The 21,895-nt window shown below is 39.3% G+C and overlaps 3 protein-coding genes across 3 annotated transcripts; 1 reads left to right on the top strand and 2 right to left on the bottom strand.

The window, feature by feature from the left end:
- Positions 1 to 1,935: 1,935 nt before the first annotated feature.
- On the top strand, positions 1,936 to 3,454 carry LOC128623090 (pre-mRNA-splicing factor CWC22 homolog). The gene is made up of 2 exons (XM_053649976.1): positions 1,936 to 2,389; positions 2,828 to 3,454. The coding sequence occupies exons 1-2, from the start codon at positions 2,127 to 2,129 to the stop codon at positions 3,249 to 3,251; spliced, it is 687 nt and encodes a 228-aa protein (XP_053505951.1). The 5' UTR covers positions 1,936 to 2,126; the 3' UTR covers positions 3,252 to 3,454.
- A 22-nt stretch (positions 3,455 to 3,476) lies between these two features.
- On the bottom strand, positions 3,477 to 12,197 carry asb13a.2 (ankyrin repeat and SOCS box containing 13a, tandem duplicate 2). Its single transcript, XM_053649974.1, has 6 exons — positions 11,733 to 12,197; positions 10,108 to 10,295; positions 8,485 to 8,641; positions 8,245 to 8,379; positions 7,548 to 7,739; positions 3,477 to 4,979 (listed from the first exon to the last, which is right to left on the bottom strand). The coding sequence occupies exons 1-6, from the start codon at positions 11,773 to 11,775 to the stop codon at positions 4,852 to 4,854; spliced, it is 843 nt and encodes a 280-aa protein (XP_053505949.1). The 5' UTR covers positions 11,776 to 12,197; the 3' UTR covers positions 3,477 to 4,851.
- An 880-nt stretch (positions 12,198 to 13,077) lies between these two features.
- On the bottom strand, positions 13,078 to 20,997 carry asb13a.1 (ankyrin repeat and SOCS box containing 13a, tandem duplicate 1). The gene is made up of 6 exons (XM_053649975.1): positions 20,829 to 20,997; positions 18,648 to 18,835; positions 18,281 to 18,437; positions 17,467 to 17,601; positions 15,992 to 16,183; positions 13,078 to 14,233 (listed from the first exon to the last, which is right to left on the bottom strand). Exons 1-6 carry the CDS (start codon positions 20,866 to 20,868, stop codon positions 14,106 to 14,108), a joined length of 840 nt encoding a protein of 279 aa, XP_053505950.1. The 5' UTR covers positions 20,869 to 20,997; the 3' UTR covers positions 13,078 to 14,105.
- Positions 20,998 to 21,895: the final 898 nt, after the last annotated feature.

Here is a 21,895-nt window from a genome sequence, read left to right as displayed (position 1 = left end):
AAACAAATCAATTTTAAAAAGCAGCTCGTCATACTACCGAGAAAAGACCTTCATCCTGAAGACTTATTTATATCGAGTCTGTTTAGAAAAGTGCCAATGTGCCATATTCCCTCCTGGGCCTTCAGATCAGACAAGAAAAGGATCTCGTTTTCTCCACTCAAATCTAAACGAGGACGGGTTCGGCACCATTTCCGTGTGTTATTTATAGAGCGTTTTCAAGTTGTTCATGAGAAAAGCGCAGAGGTTTTGGGGATGTGCAGGGATTAGAAGGAACTTCATGAGCCTGGAAGAAGAGTCTGATTCTATTAATCAACTACTAATGCCATCAAATCGATTAAAAACACTAAGACGAGAAAATGGCAAAGGCCTAAGTGGATAAAAATGGTCATTCGGAGTAGATAGATGATGCCTTAAGCAGACCAGACTCTTTCTTAAATCAGTACAACCACCAATTTTTCACGACACGTTTTCACAAATAAGGATTGAAATTTCATACTAAAAAAAACAATAAATAATAATAATAATACAAGAAACCACTTATTTATCCTCTAACTATCCTTCTTACAAGAATTTCAATTTTAATTCATATATATATATATATATATATATATATATATATATATATATATATATATATATATATATATATATATATATATATATAGCTTTTTTGTGTATCTCTACAAACACTCTTGTTGACAGTGATGAAATACGAGGTAAAATAAAATAAAGTTTTAATGTAAAAGAAACACTGAAAATGTCTGTTCCTGCAGAACTGCAAAAAAACAAACAACGTAGAGAGCTACCATTAAATCATGACATGGTAGCTCTCTAGGCTGTAATTGCCTTATTTCTACTCCACCCAGGCGGATAAAATAGAGAGGCATAAATCCGGTGTGACCGCTCCTTTAATCTTTGTCAGTAATGACACATAATGGTTCAATATGGCACAACATCACAAGTTCGAACATTTTTAAATCTATTCTTCAATGTCTGTCCCTTGGGTCACAGGCACTCAATTAGAGCGCATGCTTCAGCATGCTTCAGTTTCAGATATGAACTAAAATTTGTAAACGCTGCACTGCAATTCCAGGAAATACAATAAATAGAGAATGCGAGCAGTAAGAGCATGAGTGGGAGGATATTTTGGAGCACAAATTGAGTGAAATAAGCCTTAAGTGCTGAAATAAATAGCGCTTGAAAATACTGCGTGTATGAAATGTGCTCTGGTGAAAGCCTCTATATGGCAACACTGGGGATTAGGGCTGGGCAACGATGACATGGTGATATCTGATATGGGGATAAACTGAGCACTAGTTAAATATAGGATTTTGTTCTAAAGATATTCGCATTGGCACACTGATCATTTTACTTCTACAAATATTATCACTCAAGTTGATTATTTTCTAAGAACAGCATATCTTGAAGTGTTTTATTCCTCTTATACCACAGCCAAAGATCAAAATTTTTAGAGTACAAACAAATTATACTTTTTATCCATTTATAATTAGTGATAATAATTTAGTACCTTTCCATCACTTCTGTTATAGCAGCTATAAACAATCCTTTCATCACCAGCCTATTGTTTTCTTGCTCTTGAAGAAAATAACACCAAAAAAACAAACAAACAAACAAACAAACCACAACAACACAGCTTGACTTGTTACAGAGACATCATGAAGCACAAAGCCCTCCATAGTGAAGACTCTCCAAATGGCAGAAAACAGGTTGCTGGTTTATACTTGATGCAAAAGATTAAAAGCAATGTACAGTAAATGGCAAGTCAGAGCCAAAACATCCCTGCCCAACTGGATTTTAAGTCGAACTGCAAAATAATTTCATGCACAGTCATGTTAAACTGACTGAAGAGTTTTGGTTATTTTAAAAACTTTCCACCGATGTCATGATTGTTGCCATGATCTTCATCTCACATCAAAATCTCTGACCTTACATTCAATAGTCTTTTCTAATCTAGAAAATCCAGACAAGTGGTAAGCAAAACAGACATCTCAGTAGATTTGAAGGCTATATGAGAGGTTTTAACGTTTCAAACACTAAACGGAATAGGAAAAGCAGTACTCAATAACTATGTAGAATAGTACATAAGTATGTGATTTTTGGATACAATGCTAGTTTGTTTAGTGAGTCTGAGACGCAGTGTCACAAGGTGCTCTATTACTGCTGCTATACATTATATTTCTGAGGACAAGGATGCAGGAAGCAGGGGTGCGGAGTGTGCTGCAGCGCCCACGAATTTCAGGAATCCTTTGACTGGAGGAGGAGGAAGAAGAAGAAGAAGAAGAAGAAGAACAGGAAGAAGAAGAACAACCGGTATGAGAAGAACAGGAAGAAAGAGAAGAAGAAGAACAGGAAGAAGAACAAAGAACAGGTATGAGAAGAACAAGAAGAAGAAGAAGAAGAAGAAGAGGAGGAAGAACCGGTATGAGAAGAACAGGTATGAGAAGAAAAGGAGGAAGAAGAAGAAGAAGAGGTATGAGAAGAAGAAGAAGAAGAAGAAGAAGAAGAAGAAGAGGTATGAGAAGAAGAAGAAGAAGAAGAAGAAGAGGTATGAGAAGAAGAAGAAGAAGAAGAAGAGGTATGAGAAGAAGAAGAAGAAGAAGTATGAGAAGAAGAAGAAGAAGAAGTATGAGAAGAAGAAGAAGAAGAAGTATGAGAAGAAGAAGAAGTATGAGAAGAAGAAGAAGAAGAAGAAGAAGTATGAGAAGAAGAAGTAGAGGTATGAGAAGAAGAAGAAGTATGAGAAGAAGAAGAAGAAGAAGAAGAAGAAGAGGTATGAGAAGAAGAAGAAGAAGAAGAAGAAGAAGAGGTATGAGAAGAACAGGAAGAAGAAGAAGAAGAAGAAGAAGAAGAAGAACAGGAAGAAGAGGTATGAGAAGAACAGGAAGAAGAAGAAGAAGAAGAACAGGAAGACCAGGAAGAAGAAGAAGAAGAAGAAGAAGCACAGGAAGAAGAAGAAGAAGAACAGGAAGAAGAAGAAGAACAGGAAGAACAGGAAGAAGAAGAAGAGGTATGAGAACAGGAAGAAGAAGAAGAAGAAGAACAGGAAGCAGAGGTATGAGAAGAACAGGAAGAAGAAGAAGAAGAAGAAGAAGAAGAAGAAGAACAACAACAACAACAACAACAACAACAACAACAGGTATGAGAAGAACAGGAAGAAGAAGAAGAAGAACAGGAAGAGGAGGTATGAGAAGAACAGGAATAATAATAATAAGAAGAAGAACAGGAAGTAGAAGAAGAAGAGGTATGAGAAGAACAGGAAGAAGAAGAAGAACTTTTGTTTAAGCGGTTAGGCTAGGAGGCTCGAGTCAGTGCATGCAACATATATGCTACTTACACTGTGAAACTCCTTCCTGTGACCCGTGTCTCAGGACATACACAAGCAATGCTCCAAACACCCACAGGATACATGCAGCAACCAGCTTGTGTATGTGCACGTGTAGTTAAAAAATATAAATATAATTACGCCTTCTAAAGTTATAGCTTTATCTTGGACTGTTACAAAGTGCTGACACTGGAGGCTCCTCCCAAATACTTGTTGGTTTTCAAATCTATTTATGATATTTCTATAGAAATGTTAATGTATTAAAATGAGCACATCGGTATAAACCTGTGATCTGAATTACAGACGGCACTACTGTCAGAGCTGCTGTTATAGAAAATGAATCACCATCTTCTGATCTATTAGAATAGAGAATTCAACAGCATATAGTATGGTATAAAAGTGCTATAGTTTTGGGCAGTAAAACACAAATGGGAGCACTGCTATACATCAGTGAATGAAGAATGCCTCGTCTTCCTACTGTAGCTGTGCATAGTAGAAATGTAGCTAGTTTAATATAGAATTTCAAATCTGTGTAGAATACTGTATAATAGGCTGCTGTGTGGTTGTCCTCTTACTGTAATGTTCAACATCTAGATGCTAAAATAATGCAGGTCTATTTATGCTGTACAGTATCTCACTCACTATGCGACAAAAACACTACAGTTTAAAGGAAAAAAAAAACACAAAACCAAAAAACCTCCTCTATAATGCAAGCGAAACCTAAAAAGTTCCTGACAGGATGTCAGAATCGATTTTTCTCAGGACTTATAACAAGTTCATTGCTATTTTGCCGGCATGCTGTTACCAAACCTAAATATCATCATGATGATGATGTTTCACCATGATATCCGTGATATTATTCACCAGAAAGATGCTGTAGAACTGCTGTAAAATTACATATAAACACCGAAACGTACCACAAAAGCAGAGATTCTAAACGGTGATATGGAAAGAATGTGGATATTGATAAAATAAGGATGTTGATCTGACTGGGCCTGCAGTCCCTCACTCCCAGCACATCATCGTCGCTTGTGAATTTACAGCATGTTGTCAGGTCTGTGGACTCCGTTTGGAACGTGTTTCAGATGAAGCTGCCAGAATCTGCTTCAGGCTGGTCTAGTGTTGTTCAGGCTACACAGCTGTAGTCAAGGTAACTAATGTATTGCCACTTCTGAGTCTCGTGTATCACATTCAGAGAAGGTCCTCTGTGCAGGAAGCTTCTCTGTCCTCTGGCTTTCACTACTAAACAGCTTCGAGGATGTCTTAAGTGCTTTGCACTGATATTTACAACAGTTCATGTTTTAATCGTGCAATTAGGTTGTACATTAAAGACCATGATGTGCTATAAGCACGGAGTATTCAAGTGCATCATGAATGTCCTTACGAATAATAGTTAGCTAATAAATATAAGGAAAAATGTTCAGGTATGAAATATAACCTTGCTGAAGGTGTACTGAAGCTCTGAGTCACACCAGCCCTGAGAGAGTGTGTGTGCTTGTGTGGAGATCTTACAGGTATGAGAGGTAGCAAATGATGAAATTGGGAAGGTTCAGTTGGGTGATGACCGGCAGCGCTCTGGTGCCCAGGACATGCCTCAGTGTGATACGGCTCAGCTGCTGCAGAGACAGAGGACAACCTGCAGGAACGCACATAGCAGCCGAGTATCAAAACAGAACAATCGTGAGGTTGACATTTAGAAGTTTAGAAGAAGAAGAAAAAGCCTTTGTCTCACACACATTATAGCACAGCAAAATTATTTTCTTTGTATATCCCAGCTTGTTAGGATGCTGGGGTCAGAACACAGGGTCAGCCATGATAAGGTGCCCGTGGAGCAGAGAGATTTAAAGGCCTTGCTCTAGGGCCCAACAGTGGCAGCTTGGCTGTGCTGGGGCTTGAACCCCCGACCTTCTGATCAATAACCCAGAGACTAACTAACTAACCCACAAGGCTTAAACATTTAAATAAATCAAAGGTAAGAGCTATCCCATACTAAGTTACTTTATCTTTGTTTAATTCTTGCTAATTTCCTGACCAATGATTTGTTGTTAAGACCATTAAAAGCTTAATATTTAAAAAAAAAAATTTGCCCAGGAGTGTGTGCATAAACCCCAAACCCTGGAAGGATTGCTAACAACTAAGCCACCATGCCCCCCACCTCAGAGGATGTACAAGACATATTTGTTTCTGGCAGTGGAGAGCTTTGAGCTCTGAAATTATGAACCTTGGTCTTGTGGGTCAATAGAAAGCAAGAAAGGTGGGGCTGTGGTCTCTTTAGTCAGAAAGAAAATTGAGAAGCTGCTTATTATACCAGAACCAGTACCAGAATATTGTCTCACTGTTTTCTTAAAAAAAAATAAAAATAAATTACATATACATATATATTTATATTATATAATCAACCATCTTCTCTACCTATATATGCCAGGGTTTTTGTGGTAAAATTCAGTTTTTCCTTTCTGCCTGCTAGAATTTTCTTGATAGCAATGTTTGAATCTCTGATACATTAATTGGACTGAAATTCATTTTCAGTGTACATGTACGATAAATAAAAAATGAAATACAGCTGTAGGGAAAACCTTGGCTCAGGGGGAAAAAAAACCCCAAATAAAATCATACTAAATCTGGGTGGTCACCGCAATTGTCTTGAGACTCATCCATTACACATCTCCAAGTCCATTAGCAGTCAATTAACTAAAATGTCATGTATGTTTAGACACATTCATAAGAGCATTACCAGAACACAGCACCTGCCTGAGACAGTTTACATTCTTTAATAATGTTTTGGGGCATGTGCTGCTAAGATATGTCTGCCACAGGACCTCACGAGACAGCCCTGAGAAACATTCCACAGGTTGTTCTTCCTAACTCGAAATGGATATGTGATCTGATCTCCATCCTCGTTCTGTTTATTCCTGCTTTATTCCAAAACACCCCATTTAGCACCAAGGCTACACGCTGGATTACAAGTCACCATAAACAGCAAGCAGAAACGTAATGTAAAGTCCAGAATCGAGAGTAGCAGCTGCTGTATACTAGTACAGTAAACCATGAGGCATGAAAAAATCCTAGATTATCTGTGTCAAACATTGTTATTTAGGTCTTTATGTTAATTCTGCTCATTTGTCATCTGTTATTATTAAATCACTTCTCATATAATAAGTATAAAAACAAAGAGAAAATGTTAAACATTAAACCAAGAGTGCCACCTGGTTGCAATTTCCGGAATTGCTGATTCAAACTGAAAAAATGAGAGTGATGATTTGGGTAAATTAATGTGTACATGTACACACACACACACACACACACACACACACACACACACACGGGTGACAAATTAAAAGGGAAAATAGTGGAGGGTATTTATAATGCAGGCATGGTTTGACTATGCTTGTCTCTACAAATCATCACAAAGTTCCTCCTAATGATCACCTTCAGCCTATCATGAATCTGGAGGGAGGAAAAAAAAAATCACCTGGTCCTTTCCCAGTCTTCACCTGTCCAGTTTCAGTGAGCCTCTGCCCACTATAGTCTCAGATTCCTGTTCTTGGCTGGTAGGAGTGGAACCTGATGTGGTCTTTTGTTGTTGCAGCCTATCCACCTCAAGGTTAAATGTGTCATGCATTCGGAGATGCTTTTTTGCTCACCACGGTTGTAAAGAGTAGTTATCCGAGTTACTTAATGTTCCTGTCAGCGCAAACAATTCTGTCCATAATCCTCTGGTCCTTTCTTATCAACAAGGTGTTTTGATCTGCAGAAGTGTCACTCTCTGAATGTTTTTTGTTTATCGTACGAATGGCCAAAGATCATATTTTTCCCCCTCATTCTGCTGTTTGATGTGTGTATTAACTGAAGCTCTTGACCTGTATCTGCATGCATTTATGTATTTTTCTGCTGCCACTATTGGATAATTACATAAATGAGCAGGTGTGTCTATTAAAGTGGCCAGTGAAACATATACACCCACCTAAGCGCAATTTCAAACCTAGGGGCTTGGAATCAAACACTGCTGCGCTAGTGTCCCGCCCCGATCCTATAACAGTAAAGTCTCATTTTATTTCGTCTCCTGTAAAACGTTACTTGCACTCCTCTGGTTCAAAGCCCTTGACCTAATGTACTTCAAAATGTATTTACAATACAATAATCCGTAAAATAGCACCCTTACAACCTCTTCATTTCTTTAACATTAAAGCAGTATGTTACTCACTCTCGTAAAGCTGCATACACAGAGCAGCGGGTGTGTCAGGCCTGGTGTAGTCGACGGGTTTCATCTCATGCTTGTCTTTGGCGTAGATGTTTGCCCCGAACTCAACCAGCAGCTTGATCAATTCTACGTCGTTGGCCTTTGCTGCATGGTGTAGCGCTGTCTCGTGCAGCCGGACTGCGTTTACTTTCGCTCCTTACACAAATGTGCAAGACAAAAAAACATTAATATGGGGCCAATTTCCCAAATTCACATCCCAAAACGCTTCAGAACTGCTCCTATTGCCAGAAATCATGCCATATTTACTACAGCAGTGCTCACCAATGCTGTTCCTGGAGATCCACCTTCCTAAAGACTTTAGCTCCACCCATAATCGTGCCCACCTGACCATCTAATCATTGCCTTAAGAAGTTCTTGATCGACTAGATTTTGATTGGAGATGAAACCTACAGGAAGGTAGATCTCAAGGAAGAGGGTTGGTGACCACCGTACTACAGACTGCACTATTTCAGGAGCTGCCCACTTTATAATCACATCTAAACGCACAATGGAGAATATACAGTGCACTTGAAATCCCACAATGCACTGCAATAAGTTAGTGTTCAAATAAGGAAGAAAAAAGGTCTTTGCTGCTTGAAAGGAATAGGGAGTAGGGGATAGGGAATAGGTCATGCTTTTAGACACAGCTTTTTGCTTCTACCTGCATTGAGTAGCACTTTGACACACTCCATGTGCTGGTTAGCGCAGGCTACATGAAGTGGAGTGCCGTTGTACAGATCATAGGCTTCCAGACTGGCTCCATTTGCTATCATGAGCTTTACACACTCAGCGTTTCCTGCAAATCCCAAACACATACTCACACAAATGTCACGTAATCACTCTGCCCTGCGAATCTTACTCTCGTGGTGTTGGAAATATGGTGTGTGACTCTGATCCTCACCTCCTATGCAGGCCTCATGTAGTGGGGATGTGGTGCGAGAGGTAAGGGCGGGGTTAACCTTTGCACCGTGCTCAAGGAGGAGCCGCACACATTCAGAGCTCCCAGCAGAACAGGCCTCACACAGAGGAGTGCTGCCGTCCACGTTCCTTGCATCCACCTGCAAAACAGCACAAAAGCACTCGATATTCAAATATAATATAGTGTGGTGACCCTCACTTTATTCACAACACAAGATTATATCACCTAGTTCTACTGTATATCCCAAAAACCCATTCATGTGCCTCCATGATGGACACTATAACCTAGTACAAATTGGGACAAGACCGCACTTTGATGATGTCACGAGTGAACAGCATTTGTGCTCACCTGTGCAATGATTTACTGAAGAAACATTTGTCATTTTCCATCAGAATTAGAACAGAAAACTTCACCAAAACTCAGATTTCACATCATACTGACAAGTTGCAGTTGTAGAAAAATAATCAACAACAGGGAGGTGTGATGTGACAGAGAATTGTTACTGTTACCACCATAAAATTATTTTCCCATAACAGCACATTCCGAGGTTGTTTGAATCTCTCCAATACCACAGCAGTTTGCCAAGGAATACATTAAAAAACATGTACTTTGTATCCATTTATAAATACATTTAATGTTGTCAAACAACTGCAAAACAAGTTCTTTATCACTTGTGCACAAAACTCTTTCCCTTATCAGGCTCTCTTTTTTTTGGCTCTTTTTCTCTCCAAGTCTACCGCATGTACTTTACTTGGGACAGGAATGATCTTATAGCACATACACTAGGTAAAAAAAACAAAAAAAAAAAAAACAGGGCGAATTAGTGGATTATTGGGGAAGAGTTTGCAGGGAATTAAAGATCAGGTTCAAAGTTCTGTCTGAACAAGACAAACACGTCAATCATCTCTACTTTCTTAAAAGTTGAGAATGATCTAGAAGTTATCAATTGATGAGTAACTCGGAGATGGGGGGTTGAACCTGGAGTACCCCCTGCCCTGTGGAGGTTGTTGATGATGCCACTGACTATTGTTTTGGGGTTTTAAATTCCCAGCTCTCATCAGCTGTTGTTGTTGTTTTCCTTGGCTGACCTATTCTGCGTCTGTTGCTCAGTACACCAGAGGTTCATTTCTATTTCAGGACATTCCAAATTGTTGTATTGGCTATGCCCAATGTTCATGCAATGCCTCTGATTGATTATCCCTCTTTTCTCAGCTTCAAAATGGCTTGCTTTTCTCCCATAGACAGCTCTCTGATCTTCATGTTGGCTTATCCTTTTTAACAACAAATGCAGTCTTCACATGTTAAACTGAACGCTAAAACCAAAAGTAGATGTCCAGTGCCATTTATTGTTTAAACAGTCAATCTAACAGGACACACCTGAGTAACAAGAAACATGTGTCAGTCACATGTTCCAATATTTTTGCTCGCCTACAAATTGGGTGGTCTGACTTTCATATGAATGTGATATCTCATATTCATCTTTTGATCTCAAACCCAAATGTCTTCAGTCTCCAGCAAAAACAAAGGAATTGGCCTTGCTGTTCCAGTCATTTCAGAGGGGATGGTGTCTAGCAAAGGTACGTGTTGTGTGTGCATGACTGTAACCTGTGCTCCGGCATCCAGCAGCAGCCTCACACACTGCGTCTGTCCTCGGATAGCTGCCTCATGGAGAGGAGTGATGGAGTCGACGGCTACTATATTGACTGAAGCTCCACTCTGGATCAGTGACTGCAGATGGGACACCTGGCCTTGATATGCAGCCTTGTGGACCTCTGTCCTCTCCGACCAGAAGCCTAATGCACACACAGACAGACAGAGAGTGTAAAACAGCTAGTTACTGCCATTACCCTGCAAGGGGCAGTAAAGTGGTGTATGGGTACCACCAAGTTGCCACGAACAGATTTGTATTGAACAGTGACCAGTTGAAAACTTCAACAAAACAGACTTCATTTGAAAACTATAATGAATTTCCCAGTCACACAACTGCTCTTTATTGAACATGTAGTACACAGTTATAGAAAGGAATTATTTATAATTGCACAATCCGGCGTCACCCAGATGAGAGTGGGTTCCCTTTAGAGTTCCTCATATCGTCTCAGGGAGTTTTTCCTTGCAGCTGTCGCCTGTGATGTGCTCATTAGGGATATGTTTTATATTTAAATTCTGAATTTATATTTTTTTGTAAAGCTGCTTTGTGAAAATGAACCTTGTTAAAAGTGCTATACAAATAAACTTGAATTGAATTGAATCACAAGCCCTCAAAGCTCCAGGATTTCTGGTTCAACCCTTAGCGTGGGTTACTGTGTGTGTGGGGTTTTGCATGTTCTCCTCAGATTTGTTTGGGCTTTCTCTGGTTTCCTCCCCCCTCACACAAACATGCCAGTAGGTGGACTGACTACTTGAAGTCTGTGTGTAAGTGTGTGTGTGTGTGCAAGTAAATGCAAGTGTGTGTGTGTGTGTGTGTAAGTAAATGCAAGTGTGTGTAAGTAAATGCAAGTGTGTGTAAATGCAAGTGAGTGTAAATGCAAGTGTGTGTGTGTAAGTAAATGCAAGTGTGTGTAAGTAAATGCATGTGTGTAAATGCAAGTGTGTGTGTGTGTGTGTGTAAGTAAATGCAAGTGTCTGTAAGTAAATGCACGTGTGCGTGTGTGTGAGAGTGTGTGTAAGTAAATGCACGTGTGCGTGTGTGAGTGTGTAAGTAAATGCAAGTGTGTGTGTGTAAGTAAATGTAAATGTGTGTGTGTAAATGCAAATGTGTGTGTAAGTAAATGCAAGTATGTGTAAGTAAGTGTAAGTAAATGCAAGTGTATGTGTGTGTGTGTGTGTGTGTGTGTGTGTGTGTCTAGTGCTGGGTCAATTCCCATCTTGTGTTCAGTGTTCCCAGGATGCAAGACCATCCTGACCAGGATAAATCTGTTACTGAATATGAATGAATGAATGGTCATACTGCACGAGTAATGATCATACAGTTTAAGACTGTATAGTAAAAACAGGTCACTAGGTCAAGGTGAATATTATTGACACCTGACTAAAAATAAAACATGGATTCATGTGAAGAGTATAAGAAGCCACGGCAATTAAACATCATATAATCACAATGAAAAAATTCGATTTCCGTGTTTACACAAGCAATCCGCTTTAAATCTCATTTAGTAAACACGTCCCGCTGTAATGGAGGGAAGAGCATGGCGCTGTTATCATAACTCCGTCATTTAAGCGTTTTCACTTACCGATATCACCGAAGAAATACGGCCTTCCTGTTTCCACCTCCATCTTTCACTTTAAACAGGAGTGAAATGAAACGCGCTTTAGGGACCGCTCAGTATTCAGTTAGAAAGCCGCATAAACACGCCGTGTTTACAAACGCCGTGTGTGAGTCACGTGGTCATGTTCCCGTGTCCGTTGTTCCGGGAAATATGGGGGTTGTAGTCCATCTGTTCAAAATACAACCCTAAGTGTCCCACTGATTCTGCACTTCCAAACAAAGACATATGTGTCTCATAACTTATAGCTATAGACCTACCCTGCTGAAAAAAGAGATAGAATAGAAACCATCATCAAAATTCTAATGGTTTCCACTAAAAATACCATTACAAATCATCAGATAACCATTGCTATTACTATTATTGGACCTTGGTATCTACTAGACATAACATGACACCAATACAAGGCAACAAATTAGGCTACCAATAGAGATCCACACGGACCATTACAGTTTCCATTCAAACCAATACAATTCCCATTATAAACTATTACAAATTGTATGATGGTTTCTATAAGTTTTTTTTTCCAGCAGGGTACATTTGACCTTGAATTATAATCATTAAAATATATATATATATTTTAAATCTTCATTTTTGCATTAATGTGTGAATCCATTTAGCACCTCGTGCTTGACAGGTTATGAAAAATGTACATTTGAATCCCATAATGTTCACTCGACCCAGTTACCTAAACACCCTCACCTCTATGAAATATCTAGAATGTTCCATAAGTGAACAGGAAGTTGCATCATCTGAATTTCCTGAAGATAACGTGAAGAAGAAAGCTAAGCTCTGTCGTCCGGTGTTCTTTTATTTTCAGTGATATTGTGATAGTGACTGCCAAAGGTCATTTTGAATTTATGACCCTGTTCCCCAAATGATATTTTGAAAGCATATTACAATTTAATAATAAAATATAATAAATCCTAACAAAATACAAATCTAAGAAACAATTTAACGTATAACCCATCCACCATTTACATGGCGTCGCGGTGGAGCCTGAAGCTGATCCCAGGGAACTCGGGGCATGAGGCAGGGGACACCATTGATGGGGTGCCAACTCATCACAGGGCACAATCACACACTACAGACAATTTGGAAATGCCAGTCAGCCTAGAACATATATCTTTGGACTGGGGAGAAAACCGGAGTACGCAGAGGAAACCCCCAAAGCACAGGGAGAGCGTGCAAACTCTGCACACACAGGGCAGGGATGAGATTCAAGCCCCCAACCCCAGAGGTGTGAGGCATACATGATAACCACTACGCCATCATGCGCCCCCCATAACCTTATATATATATCATCTTCAATGTTGAAAAATGTTAAGATATAAACTTTAATTACAGGCTAACTTTAATTGCAGGTGAAATGATGGAAAAAAAACAACAACCGAAATCATTGTTTTACAGTTTATCTACAAACACGATTGTTAATTTAGTAGTTTTCCTGTTGAAACCCCTAAATTTTACAACTCAAAAAAGTTTTCAGTCTCTAGTTAATTTATTCATTATCTAGATTAAATTAATTAACTTATTTATCAGATGATTCAGAATGCAGCAGCTCGCCTTGTTTTCAACCAGCCCAAAAGAACCCATGTCACACCCCTCTTCATCACCCTCCACTGGCTTCCTGTATCCGCCTGCATCAAATTCAAGACCCGCCTCTTCCGTGAACACCTAATTAACCCCTAACTTACCCCTCCCCCACTTTTATTTAAAAAAATGAAAATAAAAATTCTCTCTACGCATTCTGCGTCTCTAGAAGTCAATTAAAAGATCTTGTATGGTAGCACTACTTGTATTGTTCTCCGCTTGATATATCACTTTGCTTGTATTTCCTCATTTGTAAGTCGCTTTGGATAAAAGCTAAATGAATATGTAAATGTAAATGTAGCTAAAGACAAAGCAAAGGTTGTGACTGAAGGTTCCTCATTTTGGGGAAACAAATCCCAAAATTGTACAAAGTTCTGAATCCAGCACTTACTTTTGATAATATCACAATTTACAGAGTTTCTATACAAATTATTTATCCGTTACATGAGACATGGAACTCTTTTTCTGGCTTATTTCTGAAGGAACAAACCTAAAGCCAAACTTATATTAAATGTCTTCTGCACATTAAATCAAACGTTTGCACGTTACATCAAACAGTTTGATTAATGCACCTTAAGACAATGGAAAATATTCCTTGCAGCATATTTAAAGACAACCAGCAGCTGGTCACAGCATAAAAATGTTTAGTTGAGCATATTTTCCCCCTGAGCCTCCTAACCAAGTTCATCCTCATTACTGTCATTTTCACAGAAACACAATAAACTTGCATGAAGTTGTTTTGTTGTATTAGTTGTAACAGAGGTAACTGATGATACGTTGTGAGATGTCTAGTTTGGTGATGACCTGCAGCGCTCTGGTGCCCAGGACACGCCTCAGTGTGATACGACTCAGCTGCTGTAGAGACAGAGGACAACCTGCAGGAACGCACACAACAGTAGCAATTACTGTACATGATTCCCTGTAATTGTCGCTCTGGGTAAGGGCATCTGCCAAATGCCATAAATATAAATGTAATGCTACTTCCATTATAATTGTAGACAGGTTTTCTGTTCTTTTCTTAGTACAACCCCAATTCCAATAAAAGTTGGGATGCTGTGTAAAATGTAAATAAAAACAGAATGCGATGATTTGCAAATCTGATAAACCCATATGTTATTCACAATAGAACATAGAAAACATATCAAATGTTTAAACTGAGGAAATGTACCATTGTAAGGAAAAAATAAGGTCATTTTGAATTTGAAAACTGCAACACGTCTTAAAAAAGGTGGGACGGGGCAACAAAAGGCTGGAAAAGTAAGTGTTACTAAAAAGAAACAGCTGGAGGAATATTTTGCAAATAATTAGGTTAATTGGCAAAACAGTAACATGATTGGGTATAAAAAGAGTATCTTCGAGAGGCAGAGTCTCTCAGAAGTAAAGATGGGATGGAATCTGGATGGAAGCATATGTTGCTCTGAAACCTGTATATACCTTTCAGCATTGATGCCTTTCTAGATGTGCAAGCTGCCCATTCCATAGGCACTAATGCACCCCCATACCATCAGAGATTCAGGCTTTTGAACTGAGTGCTTTTGCTTTTATAAAAACTTCTGCTAAATTAATAAATGTAAATGTAATGTAAATGTAAAAAGCCGGATGGACCCTCTCCTCTTTAGTTTAGTGGACGCGTTGGTTTCCATGGTTTCCAAAAAGAATTTCACATTTCGATTAGTCTGACCACAGAACAGTTTTCCAATTTGCCTCAGTCCATTTTAAATGAGCTTTGTCCCAGAGAAGACTGTGGTGTTTCTGGATCATGTTCACATATGGCTTCTTCTTTGTGTGACAGAGCTTTAACCAACATTTGTGGATGGCACGGCGAACTGTGTTCACAGACAATGAGTTCTGGAGGTGTTTCTGAGCCCATGCAGTGATTTCCATTACAGAATTGGGCCTGTTTTTAATGCAGTGCCGCGTGAGGGCCCGAAGATCACGGGCATGCAGTATTCATTTTCACCCTTGTCCATAATATCAAAGTATTTTGAAGATATTATCTACTATAGATGATGAGATATTACATTGTCTTCAATATTTTACGTTGAGGAACATTATTCTGAAATTGTTCCACAAATTGTAGACACAGTTTTCACAGATTGGTGAACCTCTACCCATCTTTACTTCTGAATGACTCTGCCTCTCTAAGATACTCTTTTATACCCAATCATCTTACTGACCTGTTGCCAATTAACCTCCAGCTGTTTCTTTTTAGTAACACTAACTTTTCCAGCCTTTTGTTGCCCCGTCCCAACTTTTCAGACGTGTTGCGGCCATCAAATTCAAAATGACCTTATTTTTTCCTTAAAATGGTACATTTCCTCAGTTTAAACAATTGATATGTTTTCTATGTTCTATTGTGAATAACATATGGGTTTATCAGATTTGTAAATCATTACATTCTGATTTTAATATACATTTTACACAGCGTCCCAACTTTTTTGGAATTGGGGCTGTATAAGGAAACATGACAAAATTTTTATTTGTGGTCCTCATACATACTATGCTACAAATACAGTACATAGACATCAAGTTAAAAAAACACACACACACACAAAAAAAACACTGGACTATACCTTTAACTGACTGCATTTACAACATAAAGCATTTTCTAATAAATGTAAATGTATTCTCACTCTCATAGCGCTGTAGACAGATGTGAGATGGGGATCCAGGGGCCGTGTAATCTATCGGTTTCCGGCCCATGTTGTCCCTGACGTTAATGTCTCCACCAAACTCCACCAGCAGCTCAATCAGGTCCGTCCGACCCGCTCTCGCTGCGTGGTGCAGAGCCGTCTCATGGAACTTTGTGGCATTCACACGGGCACCTTTAAAAATATTCCGTTTCAAAATATTCTGTTAAAAAGGAAGTCAAAACAGCTTGACATGCATTTGTTCTAATATGACTGTCAAGCTCTTTAAAAAATAGCATAACAGGCTGATCATGTCATTATTGTTAAGCCTCTACCCTAAGTAAGGAATAAAACATGACAAAGTGTGCTGTTATAGGAAAATAATCAACGATGGGGAGGTGTTCCCTTTACTACTCTGACCTTATGGCCTTATAACAGCATGCCTTGAAGTGTTTTATTCCTCTTATACCACAGCAATTTCTTAACAGTGACATTTTTATTAATTAAAGAATGATACAGTGTCCTTTTTTTTAAAAAAAAAAAACATCTGTTTATAGTTACGTATAATGTTGTGGAACAAAGTTATTTCCTGTAATTACTTAAGTTATATAACATCTATAAAAAAAAAGTTGTTCCCTCACCTCTCTTTTTTCACTCTCTTTCAAGTTAGTAAGACTAAAATAATAATAAAAAAACAGCTTTCATGTTAATGAATGTACTGTGTCTGTCATGAAATCTCTCCCATGGCAGAAAACTGTTCCAAAGCACTGACACCGGAGACTCCTTCCATGAACGTGAAAAATATCTCCTTACGGAAACTTCAATCCACAAATAAATAACAACTCATTAAGCTGTTTGTTATCAGTCTTAGATTATGGGGCACGTCCCTGAGAATTAGCTGTTACTATAGAAACAACAACATATTAGAATGAGTGCATTACTATAAATCTGTGATTTGCCTTGTAGCCAGAACTACTTTCAGAGCTACTGTTATAGAAAATGAATACATCAGACCCTTCAGGATTGTGCGATTGCAGAAATGACCGTAAAATCAAGCAAACAACGCAATATTCTGAGGAATTTTTTCAAAATTACTGCAGATTTTCCACAGATTTGGGCCAAGACTCGTCATGTGACATCATCACAATGCACATTCAGTCAAAGCCCTCTATGATTCACGTGTGAAAAGGTCTCATTTACCAACAAACATCACTGCGAAAGAACAATTTCGTGCAGTTGCAATTTCGGCAATTCAGGTAGTTTTCTGCAAAAAAGCGCAAAAAACTCCACAACTTGAAAAAAGCCGCAGCAAAATCAAGCAATTATGGCCACAACAATCGCAAAAAAAACTCTGTGAAATCCTGTACGGACTGACTAATCGGAATAGGGAATTCAACATCGGTGTGGTACAACAGATAATAAAATAATAAAACATTCAATGAAGAGTCAGTAGCTGTTCTTATCTTTTTCTTTCTCACCTGCATTGAGCAGCTGTAAGGCGCACTCCAGATGTGCTTTAGCGCAGGCGCTGTGCAGCGGCGTCCCAAAGTGAATGTCGAAAGCCTCCAGCAGGGCTCCTTTTGATATAATCAGCTTCACACATTCTGGATTACCTGCACCCAAAATGTGCAATTATCTCCATCAACATGCTATTAGTGGTATATAAGTGCATGTGCCGATCTCACCAATACACACTATCCTCATGGTTACACCAATGACTGCATATACGTGTATACAGACACACTCATTATTTATTTTTATTCTTTTTCCCTCCACATTTTATAATAATAATAAAGTCATCAAAACTCTGGAGTAACACAAATGGAACGATGGGAATTATGTTGTGATAAAAAATCCAAAATCAGTCAAAATAATTAAATATTTTCGCATCTTCACAGTAGACACCATTTCTGCCTAGAATTTCCAGAAATGTATTCTTGCCATTTTCTTGACTGATTTCTTGAGGCATTTCCCTGAGATGCTTTTTAAACAGTATTAAAGGAGTTCACACCTACGCTGGACTCTTATCAGCTGCTTTTCAGAATATTTCACTCCGAGTCTTCCGTTTAAAAAAAAGATTTTTTTTGTAAATAAAATGTTAAGTTTTCTAATGAAAGAAATGAATGTTGGAACAATTATATTTTTTGTCTACAACACTGATTTCAAACATTTAATCATACACCTTCAGATCAAAAGGTTTTTAACGATCATGAGAAACATTTCAGTCGAGCGTCCACAAACTTTTGACCGGTATTGTACGTATACACTCTCTGCTCCCTGTGCAAGTCTCACCTCGTATGCAGGCCTCATGCAGTGGGGAGGCCGTGAGGGCCGTGAGGGAGGGATTCACTGACGCTCCATGCTCCAGAAGCAGTCTCACACTCTCCACACTGCCTGCTGCACACGCATGGCACAGAGGAGTGCTACCATGAATAGTCCGTACATCCACCTTAAACACAACACACACAGGGACAATATTTTTATTTAACAATAAATCAAAATATTTTAATACTGTCAAACTGTTATTCTTCTATGAGAAAAGTTTAGTGAGACAAAAAAACAAAAAAAGTGAAATGTTGACTTAAGTTGTCCATCTCTGTTTTTAGATTATTACATCACAATACAAAGTTAAGACCAGAGAGAAGAGACAACACTTCACCTGTGCGCCGGCATTCAGAAGCACTCGAACGCATTCTGCGTGATCCTGTATGCAGGCGTCGTGCAGCGGGGTCATATTGTCTACTGTCGCTAGGTTTACTGAAGCACCACTATCAACCAGAAGCTGCAGCTTCTCAACCTGTCCTGAAGACGCAGCCTCATGCACTGGTGTCCGCTCAGACCAGAAGCCTATAGGAAATGTGTAGGAGACCTCGTGATACATTATTATTCATTATTGCATATTTCAGAAATGTGGGTATTGACAAATACAGTGATTAGACAGCAGCTGATTCAGAGGTAAAAATGGTTGAGTTTAGGTACGTAAGGTCAAGTTATAGCAATAGCAAAACATTATGAGGCAAGAATTTTCCTGGACTATCACAATTAAGATTTTTATGGCATTAAGAATCTGGATTTGTTAGTCTTATTAAGGTGGAACTGTGGTTTAACAAGTATCTAAACAAGCGAAGTGCAAAGAGCATGTTTGCCTCCATCCTGAGTGTGTGCACAGAGTTTGCATGTTCTCCCCATGCTTCAGGGGTTCCTCCGGTTTCCTCCCCCAGTCTAAAGACATGCACTGTAGGCTGAGCGGCATTTCCAAATTGTCTGTAGTGTGTGTATATATGTGCGATTGTGCCCTGTGATGGGTTGGCACCCTGTTCAGGGTGTTCCCCACCTTGTGCCCCAAGTTCCCTGAGATGGGCTCCTGGCTCCCCTGCGTAGGATAAGTGGTACGGAAAATGGATGGATGGATGGACTGAGGGGGCATGGTGGCTCAGTGGTTAGCTCGTTTGACTTACACCTCCAGGGTTGGGGGTTCCAATTGTGCCTCCACCCTGTGTGCATGGAGTTTGCATGTTCTCCCCGTACTTCGGGGGATTCCTCCAAGAACTCCGGTTTCCTCTCCCAGTCCAAAGTCATGCATTGTAGGCTGATTGGAATTGGCATGAAATGACTGGTTTTCACAGAATTTTATTAATGGTTTTCTTAGTCCCTGATCTAGCGAACTAGCATGAGGATGTGTTTTTGCATCTACTAAATGCTGTGATAAAATATGTGTGTGTATGTATAGGGCGCGCACAGTGGCTTAGTGGTTAGCACGTTCACCTCACACCTCCAGGGTCGGGGGTTCAATTCCTGCCGTGGCCCTGTGTGTGCGGAGTTTGCATGTTCTCCCCGTGCTGCGGGGGTTTCCTCCGGGTACTCCGGTTTCCTCCCCCAGTCCAAAGACATGCATGGTAGGCTGATTGGCATGTCCAAAGTGTCAGTAGTGTATGAATGGGTGTGTGGGTGTGTATGTGATTGTGCCCTGTGATGGATTGGCACCCTGTCCAGGGTGTACCCCGCCTTGTGCCCGATGCTCCCTGGGATAGGCTCCAGGTTCCCCGTGACCCTGAAGGAAGGATAAGTGGTATAGAAGATGGATGGATGGATGGATGTATAGAAGCATGAGTAGGCTAAGAACTGTTTTTCTGATTTTATAGGATTTTCATAAATAGCAAATTTCTCATGTAAACACTCGTATCCAGCTTGATAAATGAGGCTTGATAGGTATATTTGCTGTGGGGTCTACATACTAGGAAAAGCCAAGCTCTTGTGAAAATGGACTTTTCCTTGTGAGTACTTGAGTCCAAATCCAAATCGACTCACATATACGTGTAAATCAACACAGAAATGTTTTGATTTGCCCATATAAGAGGACAGTCCACATAAGCTTAAGAATATGAAGTACTTGAAATGTGCATAGGAGACTGCACATTGGTACAAGTGTCTCCAACCCTTCTCCTGCTTATGATTAAAGTGGAGAGGTGATCATTTTTCAATTTGAATTTTGGGAATAGAAAATATACATTTGGACAAATATCCCTTCTGAAAAACAAACAAAAACCAAACCAAAAACAAAAGAAAACAACAATAGAAACCATCACAGAAATTCTAATGGTTTCCATTTGTCCATTACCATTACTGGTTCATAATGGTAACCACTAGACATAACATGCCACCAATAGAAGGTAACACATTACCAGTAGAAACCCACAGGGTTTCTCAAAATTTATGCAAATCAGACTAACAAACTTGTCTTCCTTCAAAATAAAGATTATATTTCAGATTATATGCAGTCAATATTTCCTGGAAAGCAGGAAATGAATCTTTTCTACATTCAGAGAAAAGCCTGACTCACCAATTTCTCCAAAACACGTCCTCACTGCAGGTGAATCCATATTTATGTTAGTGTATTATTATGGGAAATATGATAATTTACAGTGGTATAGTCCATCACCCCTACTGAATGGTTTAGTCCAACCGGATCCTAACTTCAACTAGTACGAGTACTCAAAAACCTTCCTTCATTTTCTCCATACATGCAGCTGTGTTTGTGTCTAAACATTTATTTTTAGACAAAGAAATGATGTGAAACTGGAGATTACGATTCAGGTCAGACTTGCTAGGAATCATGGGAGTTGTGGTTTCTTTAAGTGACCTGTCAGTGTCTTTATTTGAGATGTTACTTCATAATAAAAGTCTGCAACAACTCAGTGTGTATGAACATTAAATACACAGTTTCCTATATTTGACCTTAAAATTAAGACACTTTCAGGAAGAAGGTTCTGTGGATGGGTGAGAATTCCTAAAAGTTTAAACCTTTTCAGTTTCAGGGCTCTGCATAAACGTTCAGGGGTGATTCCATGATTGGGCTTCCACTGATATTACACTTACAAATATTTACAGGTGCATCTCAAAAAATTTGAATATCATGGAAATCAAAAATCCAGTATCCCAAATATATTAGAATAAATAATTTATAATACAGAAATGTCGACCTGAGAAGAACTATAATCAGCTAATTAACTCAAAACACCTGCAAAGGTTTCCTGATCCTTTAATCTCTTAGTCTGGTTCAGTACACACAACCACAAACACAGGGAAGGTGAAAGTAAATGTTGCATTTCATGTGGAAATCAAGGTCCCAGAGTCTGGAGGAAGAGTGGAGAGGCACAGACTCCAAGTTGCTTGAAGTCCAGTGTGAAGTTTCCACAGTCAGTGATGATTTGGGGTGCCATGTCATCTGCTGGTGTTGGTCCAGTGTGTTTTCTCAAGTTGAGAGTCAATGCAGTGTCTACCAGGAGATTTTAGAGAACCTCATGCTTCCATTTGCTGACAAGCTTTATGGAGATGCTGATTTCCTTTTCCAGCAGGAAATGGCACCTGCCCACAGTGCCAAAACTTCTAGTAACTGGTTTTCTGACC

This window comes from Ictalurus furcatus, chromosome 19 (assembly GCF_023375685.1).
Source record: "Ictalurus furcatus strain D&B chromosome 19, Billie_1.0, whole genome shotgun sequence".
Taxonomy (NCBI): domain Eukaryota; kingdom Metazoa; phylum Chordata; class Actinopteri; order Siluriformes; family Ictaluridae; genus Ictalurus; species Ictalurus furcatus.
The sequence above is the reverse complement of the archived record's forward strand: the minus strand, read 5'-3'. Positions and strand labels throughout refer to the sequence as shown.

Bases quoted from the DNA above. Each gene is read 5' to 3' on its own strand.
- LOC128623090 (XM_053649976.1), top strand. From the start codon at position 2,127: ATGCTAGTTTGTTTAGTGAGTCTGAGACGCAGTGTCACAAGGTGCTCT. The intron at 2,390-2,827 runs GTATGAGAAGAA...GAAGAAGAAGAG, and splicing joins GGAAGAAGAACAAAGAACAG to GTATGAGAAGAACAGGAAGA.
- asb13a.2 (XM_053649974.1), bottom strand. From the start codon at position 11,775: ATGGAGGTGGAAACAGGAAGGCCGTATTTCTTCGGTGATATCG. The intron at 8,642-10,107 runs GTTACAGTCATG...GCTGTTTTGCAG, and splicing joins TGCTGGATGCCGGAGCACAG to GTGGATGCAAGGAACGTGGA. The intron at 7,740-8,244 runs GTAGAAGCAAAA...CATTTGTGTAAG, and splicing joins CAAAGTGCTACTCAATGCAG to GAGCGAAAGTAAACGCAGTC.
- asb13a.1 (XM_053649975.1), bottom strand. From the start codon at position 20,868: ATGGATTCACCTGCAGTGAGGACGTGTTTTGGAGAAATTG. The intron at 18,836-20,828 runs GTGAGTCAGGCT...CATTTCCTATAG, and splicing joins GACGTGTTTTGGAGAAATTG to GCTTCTGGTCTGAGCGGACA. The intron at 17,602-18,280 runs GTGAGACTTGCA...TTTTGGGTGCAG, and splicing joins GCATGAGGCCTGCATACGAG to GTAATCCAGAATGTGTGAAG.